The 22,695-nt window shown below is 33.0% G+C and overlaps 2 protein-coding genes and 1 non-coding gene across 3 annotated transcripts; 2 read left to right on the top strand and 1 right to left on the bottom strand.

The window, feature by feature from the left end:
• Window positions 1–4,514: 4,514 nt before the first annotated feature.
• LOC100779705 (zinc finger protein GAI-ASSOCIATED FACTOR 1) lies at window positions 4,515–7,469 on the top strand. Its single transcript, XM_006577075.3, has 3 exons — window positions 4,515–4,755; window positions 5,534–5,930; window positions 6,391–7,469. Exons 1-3 carry the CDS (start codon window positions 4,527–4,529, stop codon window positions 7,394–7,396), a joined length of 1,632 nt encoding a protein of 543 aa, XP_006577138.1. The 5' UTR covers window positions 4,515–4,526; the 3' UTR covers window positions 7,397–7,469.
• Window positions 7,470–8,518: 1,049 nt separating this feature from the next.
• LOC113001302 (small nucleolar RNA R41) lies at window positions 8,519–8,616 on the top strand. Its single transcript, XR_003266621.1, has one exon. It is a non-coding gene; the product is annotated as a small nucleolar RNA R41 (small nucleolar RNA).
• Window positions 8,617–13,326: 4,710 nt separating this feature from the next.
• LOC100780237 (homeobox protein LUMINIDEPENDENS) lies at window positions 13,327–21,706 on the bottom strand. The gene is made up of 13 exons (XM_006577074.4): window positions 21,323–21,706; window positions 21,042–21,069; window positions 20,815–20,945; window positions 20,225–20,568; window positions 20,036–20,129; window positions 19,852–19,945; window positions 19,018–19,147; window positions 18,885–18,936; window positions 18,759–18,802; window positions 18,519–18,607; window positions 17,582–18,010; window positions 15,094–15,638; window positions 13,327–14,520 (listed from the first exon to the last, which is right to left on the bottom strand). Exons 1-13 carry the CDS (start codon window positions 21,494–21,496, stop codon window positions 13,600–13,602), a joined length of 3,075 nt encoding a protein of 1,024 aa, XP_006577137.1. The 5' UTR covers window positions 21,497–21,706; the 3' UTR covers window positions 13,327–13,599.
• Between the last annotated feature and the right edge of the window lie 989 nt (window positions 21,707–22,695).

The raw sequence follows: 22,695 nt of genomic DNA, 5'->3' as shown, positions 1-22,695 counted from the left end.
TTTTTTAATTTTTTAATACATAATTATAATCATAAAATTTACACACTATATTTAACTAAACTGCAAGAGCAAAAATACTAACTAATCTATATGGTTTGGACTTTGGACTTAAAATCCAGATCTAAACCCAAATGTTGGAAGTTGACTCATGGAGGTCAAAAACCCGACACGAAAGGATCCGCGACTCAAACAAATAGAGATGCACAATGATTTTTGTACGTGGCTTAAATCCAGAAGCTTGGTTTCTATTCATAGTCCTAATTTGAGGTAAATAACTAAATCTCAATTAGGGCAGTCAGGTACTATATATAAAGTGGGTTTGGGGCCTCTCCAATCATTCGAATTTTTCCGTTGAATAGAGAAAGATACAACAAAGTTGTAGACCCCAATCTTTACATGTTTATCATATTTTTTCTGCCTTCATCGAAATAAATGCTCTCCATTAACTGGACGCCTCCACTAGGAAATAAAATTACTCAAAGGCTTGTCTGGGTCCCACCATTAAGTCTTTCTCTCTCCTACTAAAGGTGTTTAATGATTGGAGAAGATGATCTCCTCAAAGCAATACACAAGTATTAACATTGATACAAGTGATAAAAGAGTTTGGTTCTTTTATAACATGCATGAAAAATAAAAGTAAAAACTACACTTTAAGCAAATCTCCTAAGTAAGTCTCATAATTCAGCTCAAATCAAACACACCCTTGAGTTTTTCTCTATCCTACTAAAGGTGTTTAATGACCAAAGAGAAACTGAATCTCACTACATAAGAAGATGATCGATCTCCTCAAAGCACGACACAAGTACTAACTTTGATACAAGTGTTCGATTCTTTTGTAACATGCATGAAAAATAAAAGTAAAAACTACACTGTAAGTAAGTTTTCTAATTCAGCTCAAATTCAACCGTGTGAATTAAAAGTATGAGAAAAGTCTTGACTCCCTTAAGGGATTTTTTTTTAATCTTTAAGTATGAGTGTCACACCTATGCACATTTATTTATGAACATATCTCTAGCCAATAATTAATCCATCCAAATATTAATTAAGGTGATGATATTCTCTAATATATGTTTTTTCATACACATTAACAAACCTGAAAAATAATTCTTGTTTCATCTTGAATTATCAAATAAATTCAAATTTATTAGTGAAGTTACCTTAAAATATCTATAATGTATGATTACTTAAATAAGTTATTTATCTTAAATTTATGAATTCTATAATGTTACATTGATTAAGAAGATTACACAAAAAAATTATCTTAATACCAAAGTTATCAGAATAAATATTTAACTTAAGCACGTTAAATCTTATGAGTAATTTTTTTTTTAGTGGTACAAATCAGTCAAACAAAAGTTGAGAATTAAGATGCTCTTATACTTCATTATTTATATACCATAAAAATGTGTTATTGTTCTTAATAAAAAAATTATATTGTTAAATAGACTTTAATTATACCACTAATTTATATTTTAGCTCACAACTCATTTAATAATGCAGAAATGCTAGTATACTCTCTAGCATACTTATAACACCCACGATATTATTAATTACAATTTATTGAAAATAATTAAAACATATAAGATATATTTATTAAATAAAATGTAAAATTGATCAAAATTTATAATTTATAATTAATTAAAAAGTATATGTTAGTATTTTTTTTATATAGTGATTTCAAGATTATTTTCATCACAATATATTTTCACTACCCCACATATATGTTCTGTATTGAGCACACTTTTTGTAGGTATAACAAATCAAAAAATTAAAATAACATTAAAATAGCTTCAATACAGATTATTATTATTTTAGTTACAGACTATTATTATTATAGTATATCTTGAGTTTTTAATTGATTATGTTCATTAATATCACACACAAGAACTATTCGTTAATTTTTTTAATTTTTTTGTGAGAGAATTATTCGTTATTGTGTCATGTTATTCTAGCCTAGAAATCTTCGATACAAGAACTGCGTAATCGTGGCACAAGATCGATATTCACCTGTTTATAACTAAAACCAATTGTAAAATATTTATGTTAAGATAGTAAAATAGAATAATCATTGACATCAATTTCTTTACTCTGAACTCCACGCAGCTTGATGAACGACTAAATACTTAAAAATATTTTTTTTATAAAATTATTCACCTAATCATGAATACATGCCCAAATCAACAATAATAGTTTTATTCGTTATCTATCCTTGGATAAAACATAAACAAACTGTCAGGGAACTATGAGACATACCCATAGGAAAGAATATTAATTCACAGTTGTCTCCCGTGTTGGTTTTATCTATATAGCTCCTTTGTCTATGACAGTTAGCAACCAGATAAATTAATAATTATGAAGAATTAGAAACCAAAATTCTGTAAGAAGTAAATTGGGCTTTCCATAATTTAATAAAGAAATCGGTGGGATATACCTTATATAAATGTTGCCATGCTTTTGTCCTTACTTTGTTGTAAGTATATGCAAGCTTCGTGAATTATATCGATCTCTACATCGATAATTTCTACGGTGCCTTTTTCGTCGTTTTATATTAGGAGAAGAGCATTTGCAATGGGAAGGACTAAAAATATAATTGACTGAAAATTTGAAGCTTAGTTCATGTTTGATATTCTAGTTTTTGTCCCTTTGTTTTCTTCTTCCTTTACATTAAGCGTGAGGGAGGAGTTGTAAAATTCAACATATATAAACAAAGGATAATGTTGAATTTTTCTATGGCGATTATGACTGTTGAATTATTACCTGTGGATATATGACTTGAGAAACCTTTCCACGCAATATCTTAATCTTCTCATCAACCGCATCACATGGTACAACATTTGTTCCGGTTTAGATTTAGAAAGAAACAATCTTCTACTGAAATTTTAATTTAACTAAAATCTTGAAAAGATCAGTAAAACAAATTTTGCCTTTTTGATTTATTTTCATGTACATGTCATATGTAAACAATGGAATATATAAGAGGCCTTGGGATACTCCTAGTTAATGTCGTTAATTGCTCTTAAGCTTAAGTCTAGGTTAACTCGGCAGCAACCCTCTTTTGTGTCATTGGTAGCTACTTTACCATTTTTATATGAAGATACCTTCGATCATATGGTTCAAATAAGACGCAGGGATTTCATCTCACGATGATATACTAATTTTCTTGTTCTGTGGAAGTAGATTCAAGTTTTAAAAACACTAACATGAAGGCTTGAAAGTTGAACACAAATACACATAATATGGAGCCACATATCGTGATGTTCAATGCCAGTGACCAAATTTAATTAACAACTTTGGGGATGAAAAACGAAAAAAAAATAAAATCAAGATAGAACACAAAGATAAGATTTGAACCTGCAGTATTTATGTTTCTCTAAGAGAGGGAAAAGGAGAATTTAAAGATGCCTGTTATGTTAATGCAAGAAATCAAAGTCGGACCTCTACCTACTATTGTGCATATCATCAGTAAATAAATTACACCTAAGAAAATATTTCTTACCCATGATAAATTCTTATTGGATATCTATGCAAAAATATATTTTACACTAATAATTAATATAAATTAAACTCTTTTTTTCATATAATAATGAGGGCAGAGAGTATAATATAGCTCAAGACAATTCTGGAATTTACCGGCCTAGCTTGTAGCTACTTATAGTTGTTTCGGTTACAGACATTAACAAGGTAGACTCCATTATGAATATGTAACCTGAAAGTGACCTTGTAAAATTAGTGTTGTCTAGCAGTAGTATAGAATAATTTGTTAGCAGTACAACAGTAAAACCATAATTTGTTAAAAACTGAGAGACGAAGAGCTAACAACACATTTAATTTTTATTTTTGGATAAAATTTATTAAAAATTACAAAATTATATTTAAGACTTATTTGAATAAAAAGTAAGATAAAACAATTTGTAATTTTTTCTTATCAATTTTAGTTAATAATAATATTTTAAAAAGTGTGCTAAAAGATATATTATCACATGGTGTGAAATCATGTGATCAACTTCATATAACATGGAACCATATTTTTTAACTTATAAAAAAAATTAATATATCAATAAGTTATTGTGTTAGAAGCTGTGTTTCTAACATTAATGCATGACACAAATATTCAAATATTACATATAAATGAATATACGTGAGCTAAGAATTTTAATTAAATGAACAAGAGAAAGTAAAAAATTGTTGTTTAAGATATATTACAATAATACCCAAGAAGTTAGGAGCATTTACTTACTAGTTGTTTTCATATGAGCATTATATATATTTATATAAGGCCAAAGAAGATCAGCTTCATTCCAATATTGGTATATGGCAGCAATTGCTTTCTAATTCCTGAACAGAAACCAAAAACTCCCTGAGCTTTTGTCTTCCTCTAGGTGGGGAGAGTAGATTCTTGTTTAGAGTGTACCAAAAAAACAAGCACCAGCTTTCAGTGAGGTCCATCACTAATAACAAAAAAAATACAAAGATCAGAGAAGACACACAGAAGCTTGTGTTAACCTTTTAAAGTCTCTCCTCTTCTAATGTCAAATATTTCAGGTGATGAAGGAAGCTTCTCCTCAGGAAACAATGGGGAAGAAGTTCATCAAGAAAGTCAGCACCAACATCAACAAAGCCAACTTCATGACTCAAGTTCAGGACCATCCGGTGCTTGCAATAGCAATGCCTCCACTAATCAACAACAAACCAAGAAGAAACGAAACCTTCCTGGAACCCCAGGCAAATATTCAACTACCTCAACTTCATTTTTTTGTTTCTATATCCGTAATTACAGCGTAACAAAATCAATATTTCATGTTTGAGAAGTTGAATTTTGCTTTGAAATGATAATGATATATAGTTGCATTACTTGTCAAATTCTAGCCTCTAGGCTGTCCTTTGCTAGCTTAAAAATTGAATTATAGTTTGGTAGAAACTAGAAAGAAGATGCGTTTAGTGATAACAAATAACACTAACTGTAAAGAAGTGTGGATTTATTAAACTTTTACTTCTGTTTATGGCTATGAAACTATTCAAGTTAAAAGGAAGGCATCATGAAATGACAGTAAATTCCCTGATTCCAATTCTATGCATACTCTTACTCTATACGATGGCTAGGGAGAATAATTATTCATAAACATCTAACTTCTAGACGAGGGGAGAGTAGAAAGAAAAGTACTAGTATGATAGTCTTTCTTTTTTTGGATTCGGGATTTGGACCTAGAAGTATCTCATAGTTGGAAGTCATGACTAATTTTCCGAGAAAATAGAGTACCACTCAAAGGGTAACTCTTCTATCCACATGTGTTTTGTTCTATTTGCATAGTTAAGAATTACGACCCTGCCATATGTTTAAAAGTCTCAACTTACTAGTCACTTGTGCACATCTGATAGGTAATATGATGTGGTAGGAAAAAAAAAATAATAGGCGTCAATAGAATGTTTGATATATGTGAGTGTTCATATATCATCAGTCGGGGCGCTAGCAATAGCATGTTCAATTGTTATTTGCCTAAGTTCTGCCAGCTAATGGATGCATTTGATGAAACAGATCCTAATGCTGAAGTTGTTGTCTTATCACCAACCACACTAATGGCAACAAATAGATTCGTGTGTGAGATCTGCAACAAAGGATTTCAGAGGGACCAAAACCTTCAGTTGCACCGCAGAGGTCACAATCTTCCGTGGAAACTGAGACAAAGAACAAGCGCTGAGGTGAAGAAAAGGGTCTATGTGTGCCCTGAGCCATCATGCGTGCACCATAACCCAGCTCGTGCACTAGGGGACCTCACTGGCATCAAAAAGCATTATAGCCGCAAACATGGTGAGAAGAAATGGAAATGTGACAAGTGCTCCAAAAGATACGCAGTCCAATCTGATTGGAAGGCCCACCAGAAAACTTGTGGCACTAGGGAATACAAATGTGATTGTGGTACCATATTTTCCAGGTACAACTCTTAGCTTTTCAATGCATACGGCACCATTGAATTGAAGTTTTCATACACGGCATTATTATTTAAATTTATGGATAAAACTTAGATGCAGTTCCTTGCATGCTTTTGCTGTTATTTTCTAATCAAAATTAGAGTTTCATGTAGATAATCTGTGTATTAAAGGTCTGCATTAAAAAAGCAACATAGAGTATCATAGTGTTAACGATTGTTCTCCGATTAAAATTAGAGTTTCATCTCGATAGTTTATATATTAAAAAATTACATTAAAGATCAGAGGTTTGAAATTCTAAATCTGACTAAAAAAATAAGATCAAAAGCAACTAAAAACACTGTGTCTAAGTTAATTTTTTTCTAAATTTATATCTCCTTCCTTGATCAGAGAACTGAGCAATCAGAACTTTAGAACTATTAAAATGCCCTCTTACATGTGAACCAATTTCTCTACATGATGCAGGAGAGATAGTTTCATCACCCACAGAGCTTTCTGTGACGCATTAACCGAAGAAAACAACCGAGTGAACAACCAGGGATTAACAAGTGGCATGCCACCAAACTTGCAAAGTAAAATACCTGATCTCATGTCCACCATGCCCCTAACAACTAGTCCCAACACAACAACCAAATTCGGGGACTATGACCCTAAGAACCCTCTAAAATCACTAGCCCAAGAACTTGTCCCAATACCCTTCAAGCCCACAAGCATGGGAGGGGGCATGTTCTCCACCAATGCAGGTGCACGTTTTGGTGGCCCAAAAACCATGTCTCCCTCTTCTTCCAGCCTCCAACTAGGTTCCAGCACCTCATCAAGCTTCAATTACTTGCAAGATAGCAAAAACGGAGGACTAATCGCAGCCTCGGCTCAAATGTCCGCAACAGCTTTGTTACAGAAAGCAGCACAAATGGGTGCCACTGCAAGCAATAGTATTAACTCCCCAATGATGCAAAAAGGCTTTGTTGGTGGCACTACCACTGGTCCTGATCATGTTTCTTTCACTACTAGGCCACCATATTATGGTGCTATGCTTCAGCACAACAACTCCTATGACCACTTCTCTCCACAGCATGATCTTTCCAACATGGCTGGGGTGAGTGGTGGAGGAGCATTCATCAATCAATTGTTTCATAAAGGACAAGAAATTTCACAAGTTTTTGACACTAACACTACAATGAATGGTGTGGGAATGTTCAGCCAAATGCCAATGGGGAGTGAACACAATCACAACCAAGGGTTGATGAAGAATGTGGAACAAGAGGTTAGTAATGGTTCCAGTTTGATACATGTAAGAGATGTGAGTGATGGTAACCACACAATGCAGCCATCAAGGTTTGGAGGGAGTGACATGACAACTGTTCATGACTTCTTGGGGATTGGTGGTTCAACTTCAAGAGTTATGAATCATTTTCATCACCATTTTCCACACGAGGATTCGGCTATTGAGGAACCCATGTGGGATGTTTGAGATCAGATACTAATCATGTTGTGTGGAAGATTTTAATGGTTAGAATTGGATACAAAACAGAATATTTAACCAATTCCAATGCTGTGTTTACCTTTTGAATCAATAGTTAAGCTCAATCAAGTTGATAAATTGACTCAACTTGTCTCTCTAAACTGAAATATGTTCATGAAAGGGATAAAAAGAAAATGAAAATCTATTTATAAATGTCATATAGTCAGTTTAGAATTAAGTTCATTAAAGATTTAACCAGCATTTTTTTATGTTGTTTTTTAAGGGTTTAAAAAGAAAAATGCATGTGAAATCAAGTTAAAAAAGAATGTTATTTCGTAACCTGTGTGCATTCTCTTGCCTGTCATAGATTAAAAAAAAAGTCTTGCTCTACTCCTATATAAAATTCAACAATTTAATCCTAAAAAACTAATAGTATTAGGTCATTATAAATTATAATTTTGCTTTACTTATATTTTTCTAAAAATAAAAAAACTTAAAAGGAGAGACGACATTTTTTTTCGGTACAATAGCAGTGTTAGTTGAGTTATTATCCATAGTTGATAGTTCTATTATACACTCCAATGTAACCACAGTGGAAAGTGGAAAGTGGAAAGTAAAAAATAAAAATAAAAATACAGTAGTGTGTAAAATATGTACCAGTTTACTTCATTACCTAACAAAATTACTTCCGAAAGAATATACATGTAGAAGATTAAGAATAGTAACTTTAAAAAGATGATAATTTTTAGTTGATAATGCAAAAGAAATCTTTAATTTGTAAGTGCATTTTAATTAAATTTATAAATGTACAAATGAATCAAATTATATCATTCAGTTTATGGGCTTAACACTCCCACCCACGGATCCACACACAGAAGGGAGGCCCAGATCTTCTTCTATAAAGCCCATGCGTACAAGAACGAAGGGATAGTTCCGTCATTGCACTGCGCGTTTTGGCCAAAAACCCTAACCCTAATTGGACCACTCCTATTTATACTCAGCATCCACAATTTTCTCTGTGCTCCCTCCCCTCTCCTTGTATTCCTCTTCGTGTGTGCGACAGTTGGTAACTAACTGATTTTTTGTTAATTTTGTTGATTTTTTGTTAATTTTGTTTTTTATTTTGTGTTTTTGAAGGCTGTGATGTTGAAAACTACCTATTTTATGAGGGAAAGATAAATTATTCCTTCGTGATTACAAAACTACCAATGGATCCTGCTGAGCCTTCAACTCCTTTCCTAATAAGTTATTCATCTCGTTGATTGTTTGTAGTTTCTATCTAGATAGATTCATGATAATTGCAGCATTCTTTTGAATTTTTCAAATCCAAAGAAAACAAAAAGAAACGCAGTTGAATGGAAAGAGCCATTGAAGTGATGATATCGTCTTCTGAATTCTTCTGTGTCGACTTTATACAAACAGACTACAATTATCTGATCTATGGCTCTTCGATTCTGTCTATGATAAACATTCTTTTTTAAAATGATAAATGTTTACTTGATCAAATGATTGGTTTTATTTTGAATTTTTAAAACAAAACAGGTAATTTGTCAAATTAAAGTGGAGTTTAAATGTAGTTTTCTATCATTCAACAAGACAATTAAAATTCACACTCTGTCATGACTATATTGTTAAATAACTTTACAGAGAAAAATTGGCTGAAAACTTGGCTGTGACTGGACTGAAGTAAGATGTTTATTTCTGGATGGTCTGGGCAAACAGTCACATACACCAACTGGGACTGAAGTAAAGTAAGATGAAATGAAGTAGAATAAAATATAACATAAAGAAATGAAATTAAGGAGTTTTCTCATGCAAAGAATTATGATTTAGGAGTCATGATATTTCTATTGTAGTAAAAAAACATTATATTTTAGAAATATTATCTTTTTAAAATTCTCCTAAAAATTATCTTTTTAAAAATGGATATCAAATAGGGAAAATTAAGATTCTTAATCAAGATTTATTTTGTCAAAAAAAAAATCCAATATTCTCAATAAATTTAAAATTTCTCTTTTACCAAATGTCTCACGGATGAAAATGAAATAGAATATTTAATGATTTAAAGAAATGAAATCTAATTTTTTTAAATATTACTTTTGAAATTAATAAGTTATAATTTTATATCATAGCAACTACAACTATTCTCCTTCAAAGAAAAAAAAACTGCAACTAGTCATCTACAAGCTTCTTTTTTTTTTCATTCACTAGTTTCCAATCATATGCATTCACCAAAAATTATGAACAAATTAAAGAATTTGTTTTAAATATGCATATATTACTCTTAAGATATCTTTTTACTTTGTTTTTGAAAAAAATATCATGACATGTCAATCTTTTATCAAATAATGTATTTAACAATCTTAAATAATAAGTCATCATTTATAATTGTTGGCTCGCATAAAATTATTTTAAAAATCTTATTAATAATAAATGACTGTGCTATACTGTTAATGCACTATTAAATTCTTTGTTTTTTTGTTAACTCTTGACCATAATTTATGATTGATAGATCTGTCTACAATAAAAATAAAATAAAAGAGAGATGGAATAATGAAAAGAAGAAGAAAAAAATGGTCTTGGTCCACTAACTCCATTCTGACTTTATCCTTCATTGACGCAGTACAAGGAAATCTCAATTTCAATTTTGAAGACCAACTTAGCCGACCGCTCAAAATTAGGGTGCTAAGGTATTTATACAACTATAATCATAATTAAAAAATAATTAGAATATAATTTAATATTATAAATATAATGATAATTAATTTTATATGATAAGTTATAATTTGATATGATTAATTATTTTTAAAATATAAATATATACCTGAATAAACTAATTATATAACAAATTATATCTAAAAGTAATTCAATAATCGGTTATAAATGAATAAAAATAATTATTATAAAATTAGTTATTTTTTTATAAAAAAACTTAGTTATAGTTTTATAATTACTTTAATATAGTTGATGATGTAAAATTGGTTGTAGATATTTTCTTGAAACTAATATTTTTAAGCAGCCGTACTCAAACTTGGTTTAGCCCAATATGGTAAACATAAACTTTAGAACAAATTCCAATGACACTCCTTAGGATTTTTATTAATTACACATGCATCATTTTTAATTTTTTTTTTAGATTTCATCTCTTTTTTTCACCATATACAAAATTTTCCAACTTTTACATTCTCCTTGCATTGGTATCCCTCTGTCCCAAACATCCTTAAGTTAAGGGATTGTGCATGTGCCTAGCCCATGATGTTTTAATAAAGATTTTTTTTCTCCAAAATGTCTCTTCCCCATCATTTTTCTGAAACTGAATAAAAGTTGAAGCTTGTTTATGAATTGCACGAATCCAAAAATCAAACACAAGAAACATCATGTGCTAAAAAAATCAAGAGATCTCAATCAAAAAGGGAAAAAAATCTCAAAATAAAAATTAAAACAATCTTAGACAAGAATCAACAGAAATAAATGCCAAAAATCAAAAAGGAAAACAAAAACTCTCATAAGAGAACAATACTAAAAATAAACATATCTAAAAAAAAGACAGAAAAGGAAAACAAAATCTCAAAAAAAAAAACCTCTGCTTTCGACGTAGTCTTCCACCACAACACCCCATATGGGTAGTAACAATAAGAAAAGCAACTCCACTTCCGAGGAACAAACCCTCATCAGCGACGATTCTCTCAAACCACTCAATAAAAAACAGTACCGCATCATGCCCACGCAAACACTTGGGACAAAGAGAGGCATAGAACCGCAACCCAACCCAAACTCGAACCTTCGCCTCCGTCCATTGGTTCGCCTAGCACCAGCGGCGACACACTGTCGGAGTTCAACACTGGCGTGTTCAAGGACATGGCCGTGGTGTCCGAGTCAGCGAGGGAAGCCGCCGCGGAAAGACAGATCTGAAGGTCACGCGGTGGTTTGAGTGAAGGTCGTATGGGTCGGGTTATGGAGGTGGTGGTGGCGTCGAACTTTGTATGGGTGACGTTGATGGTGGTCCGGAGTGGCGGATCTGGGTAGTGGTGGTGCACTGGGATTCTGGGGAATGGAGAGTTGTTGATGTTTTTTTTCATTATTTTTTTAAGATTGGTGAGGGTATAATTGTAATTCAATTTAAAAATTTTAACAGAAGTGTAACGTAGTTAGAAGAGGAGTATTAATGAAATGTCTGAAAAAAAAATACGTGTAATTAATCAAAACCTCATGGAATATCACTGTAATTTGTTCGTAATTTTAACTTAACATAAAGCAACTTTCATTGAAAAGATCTTAATAAATAATATGTTATTATGGTAAGAATAAGATGGTTAAATCTATTTAAAAAATCTTGAATCATTCCAATAGAATTCCACTAGTTCTTTTTTGTTTTTGTGAGAGGGATAGTTCCATTTAATCTAACCAACAAGGCTAAAGAATTTTTTTATTTTTGAAGTCTTTTAATAAATTTTAACGAATCTCATTTATCTTGTTCAAATTGAACTAGCAATGGTTCACCTAAGACGTCAACCCACAAACATTCCTTATTGATCTATTTTGATTTTTACAGGCAGATGATAGGTGCAGAAAGTTTTATGAGGTTATCTTGTAAACAAACCCTTAATTAATGTCTATACATGAGGAACAAACAAAATACTGTTCTGAACATCTGTTGAGCAGGAAAAAATGTCACATTGCAAGATCTACAAAATGGATTGATAGTTTGTCTTTAGAAAATATAATAATAAAATAAGTGATACACGTACAATAATTTATATAATATTATATTTTATATTTATTTTTTTCTATTTTATTGTTTATTATCTTTTAAATTTAAATTTTTCTTTTTTTTCTTTTTTAGTTATATAATTTGTTCCGGAAGATAAATTATTTCATTTGTGTATGATTATTGTGCTATTTCCTTAAATATATTTTTGCATTCCTTTTATGGTCTTAAACGAAGCACCCTCACTGTCCCTCAGTCTCTTGTTATCTGTTATCTATCACAACTCGTTCCATTAGAAGACTCAGAAAAAAAAAAGTTATTTGTGCTCAACGTTAAATAATTAAAGTTTATCTCCAGTTCCTCACTTTGCTCGACTATATAATTTCAAAGTACTATTCTGCAAGTTTTGCGTTTGTTAATAGTGGAGTGCTTTTTTTCCTTTTAAAAAAATAGTGGAGTGCTTTCTAAACCATGTCAAGAACTCGAGTAAAATTTAAAAGGCTAAATGATTATTTTGGTTTTTTTTATCTTATTTTTTAAAAAAATTATTTTAGTTATTTATCTTTTTATTTTGTTCAAAATGATTCTTTATCTTTTGAAAATTCATTTTGATTTTAGTTACAACATCTTTTGTTGGCATATACTTTAGGCACTCCCTTTATTCGGTAGTAGTTTTTCCCCTCTCTTTTTTGTTGTTTATTTCCCATTGATTAAAAAAATAATCATTTTAAATTTTTTAAATAAGATATAAGACTAAAATAAAAAAATTTAAAAGAAAAAAGTTATTTTAAACAAAATAAATAAGATAAAGAACAAAAATAATCATTTAACCAATTTCAATATATTTTTAACTTTGAATAAAATTCATTTTTACGTTTTTTGGTTAATTATACCTTTTTAAGTAAAGAAAAATGCTAGCAACAAACTTTACTGAACAAATATTTTAAGGTTAGTTAAAATTTATATAAATCATAAATTTTATAATTTCACTTCTTAGTTAATGATTTTTACTCGTAATTCAGTCATTTTTAATTAATTTCAACCTATTCCTTGAACAAATTACATCTTTTTTTAATTCTAAATCTCAAATTTACGATTTTAGGAGGTAATAAAAGTCCCCTTAATAATATAAACCTAGTACGTCCTCGGTATTTGACCGGTTACATGCAATGCAACTCAATCTTTAATTTCTTATCTAAAAGCCACGTAAGACTTTTAAAAAAGAATGAAGTAAAATCAATCCTTTTCGGGTAAATTTTAATGTATATTTGTTTTTTTACAATTGACAAGTCAAACTCCTGACATTCTAGATACTGCTAGTCTGCAACCGCACTTGGATGTAACATCCTTTTCCTACAATCACTTCATACCGTTGAGGTTTAGATCCATCTCCACTCTCCAATAACATGAAATGTCATCGTTATCAGAATCCAATCCAACTCTATACATCCAGAAAATTAACGAGTCAGATAAAATCCCAAATCAATCTGATAACAAAAACTCATCATCGTCTCTGATCATGCCACTTTCTGTTTCCCTGTCTGCCAGGGTCCCAGTGTCCAGAAGAACCCCTCTGCCTTGACCATTCAGGTCTATGATTTCTACCATGATTCATTCTGGACTCTGGGTAATTTCTACCTGGTGCATACCTAGGATTTCTAGTTGGACTATTTTCCGGACTCCATGATTCAAATTCTCCCCTTGCATGATTATTTCTATCATAAAAACCAGATTGTCTGGATCCCCCAACAATTGTGTTATAGTTGTTGTTATGGTTTCGTTGAGAAAGATAACTAGATGACACATGATCCTGCCTAACTCTCCACATATTATCAGACCCGTGATCTGATTTTTCGATTTGTGGCGGGTAGGAACGGCCAGGGTTACGATATGGAGGTTCAGTGTAATGGACTTCCTGGGCCAAATGTTGATGTCTTTGTTGCTGTGAGGCTGAATGGGATGGTGTTGGTGAGGGTGGCATGAAGGGTTGTGGGAATGAATTAGACAAACCCTCATGTTGCACACTCAAATTAGGTACAGGTTTTACATAATTGGTGCCATCACCCCGCATTGCTAGAGTTGAATGTGTGCCAGTAAAGTTAACTGAAGATGCATTTGCAGTGATTAAGTTCTTCTTCATGGTTAAACCTACATCTGAGGATGTTTGTACATGCCCCAGGGGCGGTGGCTTTTCAGGAATAACATTAGTTGCTTGAGGCAGTGAATATGGAGAAACTGATATGCTTGTAAGATGCCTCGAAGATGGAACCACAACTGTTGGTTGTTGCCTTACTGTAGTGACAGTTATAGGAATCTGAGATAATAAGTTGGTAGTTGCCACTGCAGTATGTTTCTGTGTAATTCTATCGGGTGCTAGACTTTGCCTTGAAAAGGGATTTTTTGATGCTTCTGAGCTCCATCCACTCTGAAAAGTAAATAAAATGGGAACACGTCAGTTAATGCTGTAACCAAAATCTTTTTAATAATTAAATGACAATATTAATGATTTCAAAGTTATTAGCACATTGACAAATGTAAATTGTAAGCAAATATCTAGAGGCCATTAATGCATTCTTGGTCGGGCCAAGTGTCTCCACCGTGTAAATAAAGGGACAAGCATCAAATTTTGGCCACACTAAGTACCAGCAGAACTACTCCAAGGGAACCCCTCTTAAGCCCATCAGTTTGCCTAAATTAGCTATTTGCTAATACAGAACATTTATTACGTGGCATGCAAGAACTTGACCGTGCAAAACTTGCCAAAGAAAAGAACAAGAAGAACTTAGTGATCAATTCATTTCGGTCTCAATTTGGGCCACCATTGAAAAACCATTTACCCCAACACCCTAATGCTATAATAGTGTTATAGGCTCTCCACTTTCGACACGTATTAGCCAACATGGCCAAAGTGGGGTGTGCATGGCACTGTAATAGGAGACATCAGACATTGTGATAAGACCTTTGACAAATAGTTGTAGTATGAACTCGAATCACGCACCGTTCTTGGATCGCTTAAGGGGGTTGGAGATGGAAGAGAAACTTCCACCTTCTCCGGGGCCTTTACACTCGTGCCATAACTTCCATTTGTATTTTCACTTAAACCCAAGTTCACACCTCCACTCTTGATCATGTCAAGCAGCTTCACGGTTTCTTCGCTCGGTATGCTACCACCTTGTCCAGAAGTTAAGGCAAACACCAACTCTGGATTTTTTAACAGCACAGCAAGCAATTCTAAATCAGGTTCAGCAGTAGCCACACTGGTTGAAGAAGTGGAGGCCACCCCTTGAACACTATGAGTTGCAACATGATTGGGGGAAATTGCTATATCTGCATCACCATCTGGTAGCTGTTCAATAGGGATTTCCAACGTCAAAGTATCATCATAGTCCATTTCAAGGTCCCAAGGCTCCTTGGGGTTAGGTGGCATCTCTTGGACAGTTTTGTATATAATTTCCTTATCCCTGCGGTTTCTGTTTCTCTGGACCTCAACCTCTTTGCTATTTTCACCGCCACCAACTCTCCAGGTATCTTTAAGTTCCACTTCTGTAAAAAAAGGAAAAAGGAACCAAAAAGGAAAATTTTGAAAACCGAAAATAAAATGTGTTCGAGAAATTAAAGAAAGAAGTTGCTATTACTTTCTCGAGTTAAAAGAACCACAAAAATGACTGAAAAACAAAAATTCATATTTCAACTCCCCTCCGGATCATTTGCCGATTTTATTTATATATTACAAGATTTACAAACTCCCCTAATGAACCAAGTGTTCAATAACCAAGCCCCAGAAGGAGCAAATTAAAATTTGGTTTCATGAGAAGTGTTCAATGAATAGAAGAGAATTTAGCTGGTTAGTGGTCACATTCATTTAAATATGACAAATAAAACGATCACGGAACCCTTCATTAGTTTTCAATTATTGGAGATTGGGTGATTAATACACTGCAAAAGATTGTAATTTTCAGGGGGAGGGGGTGATACCAGAATGTAGCAAGGAATTCACCAAACGAAATTAGTTTACAGTAGTTGTTGTTAACAGTCCCTGGATGTCGCAGCCAACAAAATTATAGACGCCAATCAACCCTCAGATTGGATTAATTCAGTGCTGTAATTCATATAATGGCTGGATGTAGTCTATATACTCGAGACTTGCAACTATATACATAACCTGGGCTACTAAGTAATATGAACATGCAAAAAAGACGCAGTGAATAATATTACAAACTCCTTTGCCACAGAGATAAAGGAACAATGAGATCCAGATCCGTGATCATGATTGCAAATTACAAAAGAACATCGCTACCCCAAATGCAACATATTTAACCTGGACGTGTAATATCATATTGAAAGCTTCGTTTATGATCTCATAATCAAAGCTTCAGCCTATTTTTACTCATTAATATGAGAAAAAAATTATAACTATTATGTAAGAGGCGGGATGGAGTAGATAAAATTAACTTTGAAAGTTTAGTATGATCTCAACTTATAAAGGAGGATTGTATTTTAAGAAATTCTGAATTGTTAATTTCGTCTTATATTTGAAAGCACCTCATATTTCTATCATTACTATATACATCAATAACTCAGAATTATGAATTGGTCCTTGTGAAGCACTGAATTCCCTGTTGCCTTTCCCATTATAGCAAAAATGCCATACATGGATTAACACCAGTCGTGCCCAAACCAATCCATCCATACATTAACTTGTATGCCCATGAACCATGGCAAAGGGCTAAAAAAGGGACAACCTCCGATTACGATACATTTAACAAATTTATACAAGAAATTTGGACAGTAAAATTATTGCTTTTAAAAATATTGCAACAATGATCTACATGTTATTGCCAGTTTGTAAAACTATTGCCAAAATTATTGCTTTTATACCTGCGATCACCTCAATATTTAGCATAGCTCGTGATAGACAATTATCAAATCCTCAAACTTTTAAGCCCGTTGTTTATAAGATTTATGAGTATCACGCCATTTTAGCACTGTCCGATTTTTTAGAGATAGTAGAAGATCCTAAAATCCTCAAACAAATCCGTGTTAGTATTTGAATATCAAAATCCCAAGGGACAGATTTGTACAGAAATGTTTTATTTTATTAATTAATCTCTTGAACAATTCTAAAATTGTAGGCGTATATACAACTGCCCAATATACCCAAGTTACTTACAGAACATAGAGTTATACCAAGACTCTTGCTCTAATTATATAATAAGGTGATAAAAGCTGCGAAAGGGGATGCGGTCAATAAGAGTTAGCGTCAAAGGTAGCAAAGAAGCGTCCGACATTGTCCTCCAAGAAAATGTGCGGGGAATTGAGTAAGATATACCTCTTTTTAACTCAACGTCAGCAAAGCTGTTAATATGGTCTGTTCTCAACGTGCCTTTCATTCTTTTATCGGGCTGTCATAGAATTTCACCAATTTTTCTATCCTAATATTATAGGCATATATTTGATGTAAGTAACAAAAAAAATTGCAAATGTACCTGCTGGTGTTTTCCATGGGATCTGAACCCTCTTGCACTTCTCCCAGAGAGGTTCCTTCACATCCATTTTTGGTTTTGAATAAGAAGCTTCCAGCTTATTAGTGGCTTTAGAGGCAAGTAACAAAGGTTTCTCGTTTTCTTCAATTTTGGGTGGAGTAGGAACTTTAGAAGAGCAAGCTGCAATACTGGCGGGGTTTGTCTGAGGTTGTTTATATGGGCTATCAATTTTTGTTTCGCTACTCTCTTTTGAACCAGATTTCCCATACTTACTCTGCATAAATAAAGCACGCATTTTTGCTTTCTGAATATCATCAGCAGACATGGGACGGCCTTGACTTACAGGCCCTGCTCTCGTCACTTGTGAGCTTCTGCTCACTGACTTTTGGCCCGGCTGTTCCACCAATTGCACTTTTCTGCGTTCTCTAGATTCTGATAAGGTGTTAAGGAATATCAAAGAGATATAGCCTACATTGGCATAACACAACAACTGACATGAACCATTGGCAATTTTGAGTAAGAGACTGCTAACAACATTCTCTCTGACACATTATTATTGATTAAAATTTATAGAGAATCACAGCAAATATGGAATAGAGCCCGCATCATTTCACAAGTCTCAAAATTTTAGCCATTAATAGTGTATTCAAAAAAGTGTTGGAGGATATGTTGTTAGCATTTCTCTCAAGTAACCCACCACTTCGGTCCTTGAAACATTATGATATCAATGTGGTCCTTCAATAATATTTTGACATCAATATAGTCCAAAAGTTATAGTTCACTTGGACCAAATTGATATCATTATATGATCAAAATTATAATTTGAAGAGCAATTAGATTTACAAGTCCATTGAGGTCCCCAAATTCTTTTGAGGATTAAACTGGGGATTTATTCCAATTGAATTAGTTAGTCAGCTAGTTTCAAGTATACAAAGGATACGAGATGAAGATACACCAAGAGTGGACTTTTTATTAGAATTATCCAAGCTGGGAGGCAACAATTTCACACCTTGTGGAGATCCTATTTTCCTGAACAGAGAAGAAACAAAATGGAGCATTTTCACAACTAGCAAAAGCAAAGCCGATTAACTCAAGTATGGCACAAAAATATTGGCAGAAAGATTTATTCAACTAGAAGAAAACAGATGACCAAAAACAATCAGCCACAACCTACACATACCTGAAATTATTCGAACATTCACTTGAGAGAGCAAGAATGTCTTCCTGAGAACACGAAAGGACCACTAAGAAACATGCAAACTGAAAATGCATTGCTAGCTGGAAACATATAAAAGAAAACACTTACAGGAACATCAATATTTGAATGCCATGATTCAGAGCCCATAAGTTGACCAATACTGCAAAAATATAAATCACAATAATTGAGAAAGGAGGTCCCAACAAATTGTGCACAGAAAAGAGATAAAATGCAAGCTTGCCTCCGAGAAAGCATCATCTCTTTATGACCATCACTAGAAGTCTTAACACCATTGGGCTTCTTTATTACATGGTTCCTTGCAAATAGTTTGCTCCACTTTGACAACAAAACCCTTGCCCTGTTTGATATGTCTGATCCTCAAATCAGTGAGATTATAATTCACAAAGTATATCGAATTACTAAACTATTGTGTTTATATGTGACATCAAACAGTACCCCTACAAAATTAAGATTTGAAACTACTTACATGTATCAAACAAAATATTGAAAAGGATGAAGTGCTACGTATCAACCTAAATCTGACTTCTACAGCTCGGAGTAAAATTAAGATATATCTAAATCTAATTTATTTGGCTGTCTGATAAAAGGTGGCAACTAACAATTAAAGGAAGAATCAGATTCAATGTCAACCCCCTTTCACCTCTCTATCTTGCTCCTTCAAATAATACTATCATTAATAGCAAGCAACTTGCCAACTAATGAATTAAAACCTAGAATTCATGCATGAAACGATAATAAAATCCCACACACGAATCTCCTAATCAACATCCCGGATCCAACAATATACACATCAGAAACACAATGAAACAAGCATCTGACAACTTGAAATCAGCCACAAAATTTTAAGAATAGTTGGCATGGCCAAACAAGCTAACCCCAAGTTAAAGTGTTTCCTACCGTAAAAAAATGTCGCTGTTATCATATATCAGTCCGTTGCAGTCATTACCAAATACATGCTATACAGGTAAAAATCTTAGGAGAAAGGGGAGGGTATTGGGGAAAAATCAGTGCCAAGGATGATGTGGGCACTGGACCAGGAAAATATAAATCACACCTGATGTCCTGTAGAACCGTAGTTTATTTACACTCTGCAATATAGCTGATATGTGCATGGGAACAGCTTTATGTAAAGGCAAATGACAAAGAACCTGCAAAACAGTTAACCAGAGAGTTCGAGGGTATTCAGTTATGTGCCAATTAAAACAATGCATAATATTAACCAGAAGATTCAGATTTACCTTCAAAACAAGAAGAAGGACACTTGTTTGCTCTTCAACAGCTGCCTTGCTCAACCAAGTTGCTAAATTCATTCCACCCCCTCTGCTCAAAAACCTACAAGCATCCAGCAGAAAAACTAAATTAAATCAGAAAATATAAATTACCATAATTCAATATTATCATGCTATTGAGAAAACTAATCCGTGTACCACAACAATACTGAAAAATTCTGTATCGTCAATATCCACTCCATCAATTTCTCCTGCCCAGAAAATGTCTCCTCTTTTTGCATTAAACTAAAAATGCTATCAACAAATTGTTTATCTGAGTCATCTAGGTCAGACAAAGTCACTTCCTGTGTTGAACAAGATGCTTCTTCAGTATTGGACAGGCCAGCAGAGTTTAAGGGAGTTGGATTTATTGGTCTCATAGGATCAGAGTTTATTTGATCATCATGAGGTTCTTCACAAGAATTAGAACTCAGTGCCCTCTCCCTTGACAACTGCACGGATCTCCTCACTCTTGAACGTTGAGCATTGAAAAAGTCACGCACCTAAAACCAAAGTGCAAGGATTCATAAATTAATGCAGGACGGGAACTAGGTAACATGTTATATTAATACAAAATTCAGACTGAATCCAACCCTCTTTGGTCCAACAAAAGGATAACAAACTACAGACAAATGAGTATCAAGAAAGGTGATGGACAGAAAATATATCTACACACAACATCTCAATTACATAGATCATTCCATAAGGACAGAATGAAAGGACTAAACAGGAAGCAGAGAAATATAAACCTGTGTCACTGTAACACCGAGTAAAGCACTAATCTCGCGCAATTCCTTCTTGCTAATAGCATCTTTAATGGAAAAAACAGATTGCATGTAATTTACAGCCTTTGGATTCAATAAATCCCTCGGTCTTTTTCCTGCAAATTTGGATTAAGTTTGACACATCCAACACTAAACAAACAGCAGAATCTATACAAAAATCAATAAATAAAATTCCAGCAAAAAAATCTTACCAATTTTTATTGACAAAGCACCAGCTGCCTGCACAAAGAAAAACGAAAAATAGACAAAATCAGACACTCAAACGATGCCTTAAAAGGACTAATTACATACAAGAGAAAAATTACAGCTAGAATAAGTTTACAAGTAATTCTACAAAACGTTTCAAGCGATTCCAAGTACAGAAGTATAATCTCAAAACGAAACGCAACTAAGAGGCTCTTCACTTGTTTCATTAACCAGAACTAAATAATGAGGTTATAAAGAGAGCTAAACGAAAACAAAAGGAGCGCACCATTTCCTGAGAGAGAGGATTGACGCCGGTGAGTTTGCATTGCGTGACGACGATTTCCTGAAACTGATCGATCTGGCTGTGGAAAAGCTCTCTCTGCGAAACCAAAAACTTCTGGAACGATTCAGTGGAGCTCCCAATCTCCAGCTCCGAAAAATCTTCGTTCCACGCATCCATCGTTGATCGAAGTTGCTTCGCCGCAATGCGTAGCAACACGCATTTAACTTGAGGTGATTGAATGAATCTCTCAATGCTTCTCACCGATTCCCAGTTGGGAACCGAACTGGTTAGGGTTTGGCTCGGAGCTAATTCTGGAGAGAGAAAGTTAGATAGAGTACTGAGTCGGATGGGATGAGAGAGAATTAAGCCATGTTCGGGACCCGGGTGAATTTCAGGAATTACTTTTGAGGCTTGTTAATTAAAAACATAAAAAATTTAAGGTCATTTTTTTTTGTTACAATAGAGAAAAAAAGGTCATCTTTACTACCATTATTTTATACTACTTTTGATGTTGATTAAAAACAATGTGTTTAAATAATTTAAATAATGTTATGAATGAATAAAACAATCACCAGCCATGTTAAAACACAAAAACTATTTAAATTACTTTTGAGACTAAAATATGCATTTAATCATAATAATTATCTTTGAGTTTCTTGATTCAGCAGGTAATTATACTTTGTTTTTGTCATGTTTATCAATTGAGTACAATGTAATTATGGTATATGTAATTTTTGTAAATAGACAATTTTTATTATAGTTGGAATTTTTCTACAAACAATATTTTTAAATTTAAATGCTTTGTTAATTGACAGTTTATTATATAATATTTGTTTTATTTTGTTTGACCTTCAAATCAATTTAAACGTGTTGATCATAAATTGTTTACCTTATATTCATTTTTGTTCTCATTTAGTTAGTTTTCAATTAAATACATGGTAATATTGTTCAATGTTATAACTATATGCCTATAACTATAATGTAAATGAACGAAGAGCACAGAAAGTGTTATGAAATAGTCAACATCATATGGTCAACATCATGTTGCTGATCACGAGAACATCAGAGGAGATTTTAAACACTGTTCATGCCAAGGAGCAAGTTAACCATTTATTGTGATATTGTTTTCATTTTCACTTTTATTTAACATATCATTTTTCTCAATTATTTTGTACAACTGACCAATCAATTATTCTCATTCTAATGTTACGCATATTTCAAATGTAGACTAACGGTGAAGTTAGTAGGTGTTTGTCATGAAGTAAAATGATGTGTTTGAACATTACTGGCATTTGGTTGACAAAAATAAGAATATGCATACCGTTATGTACAACTAAGATGTGAACGGCCCAACCATTTGTATTAATGTGGACAGC

This window comes from Glycine max, chromosome 3, assembly GCF_000004515.6.
Source record: "Glycine max cultivar Williams 82 chromosome 3, Glycine_max_v4.0, whole genome shotgun sequence".
NCBI classification, from domain to species: Eukaryota; Viridiplantae; Streptophyta; class Magnoliopsida; order Fabales; family Fabaceae; genus Glycine; species Glycine max.
Note: the sequence above shows the minus strand (reverse complement) of the source record. Positions and strands in the feature narration are given on the sequence as shown.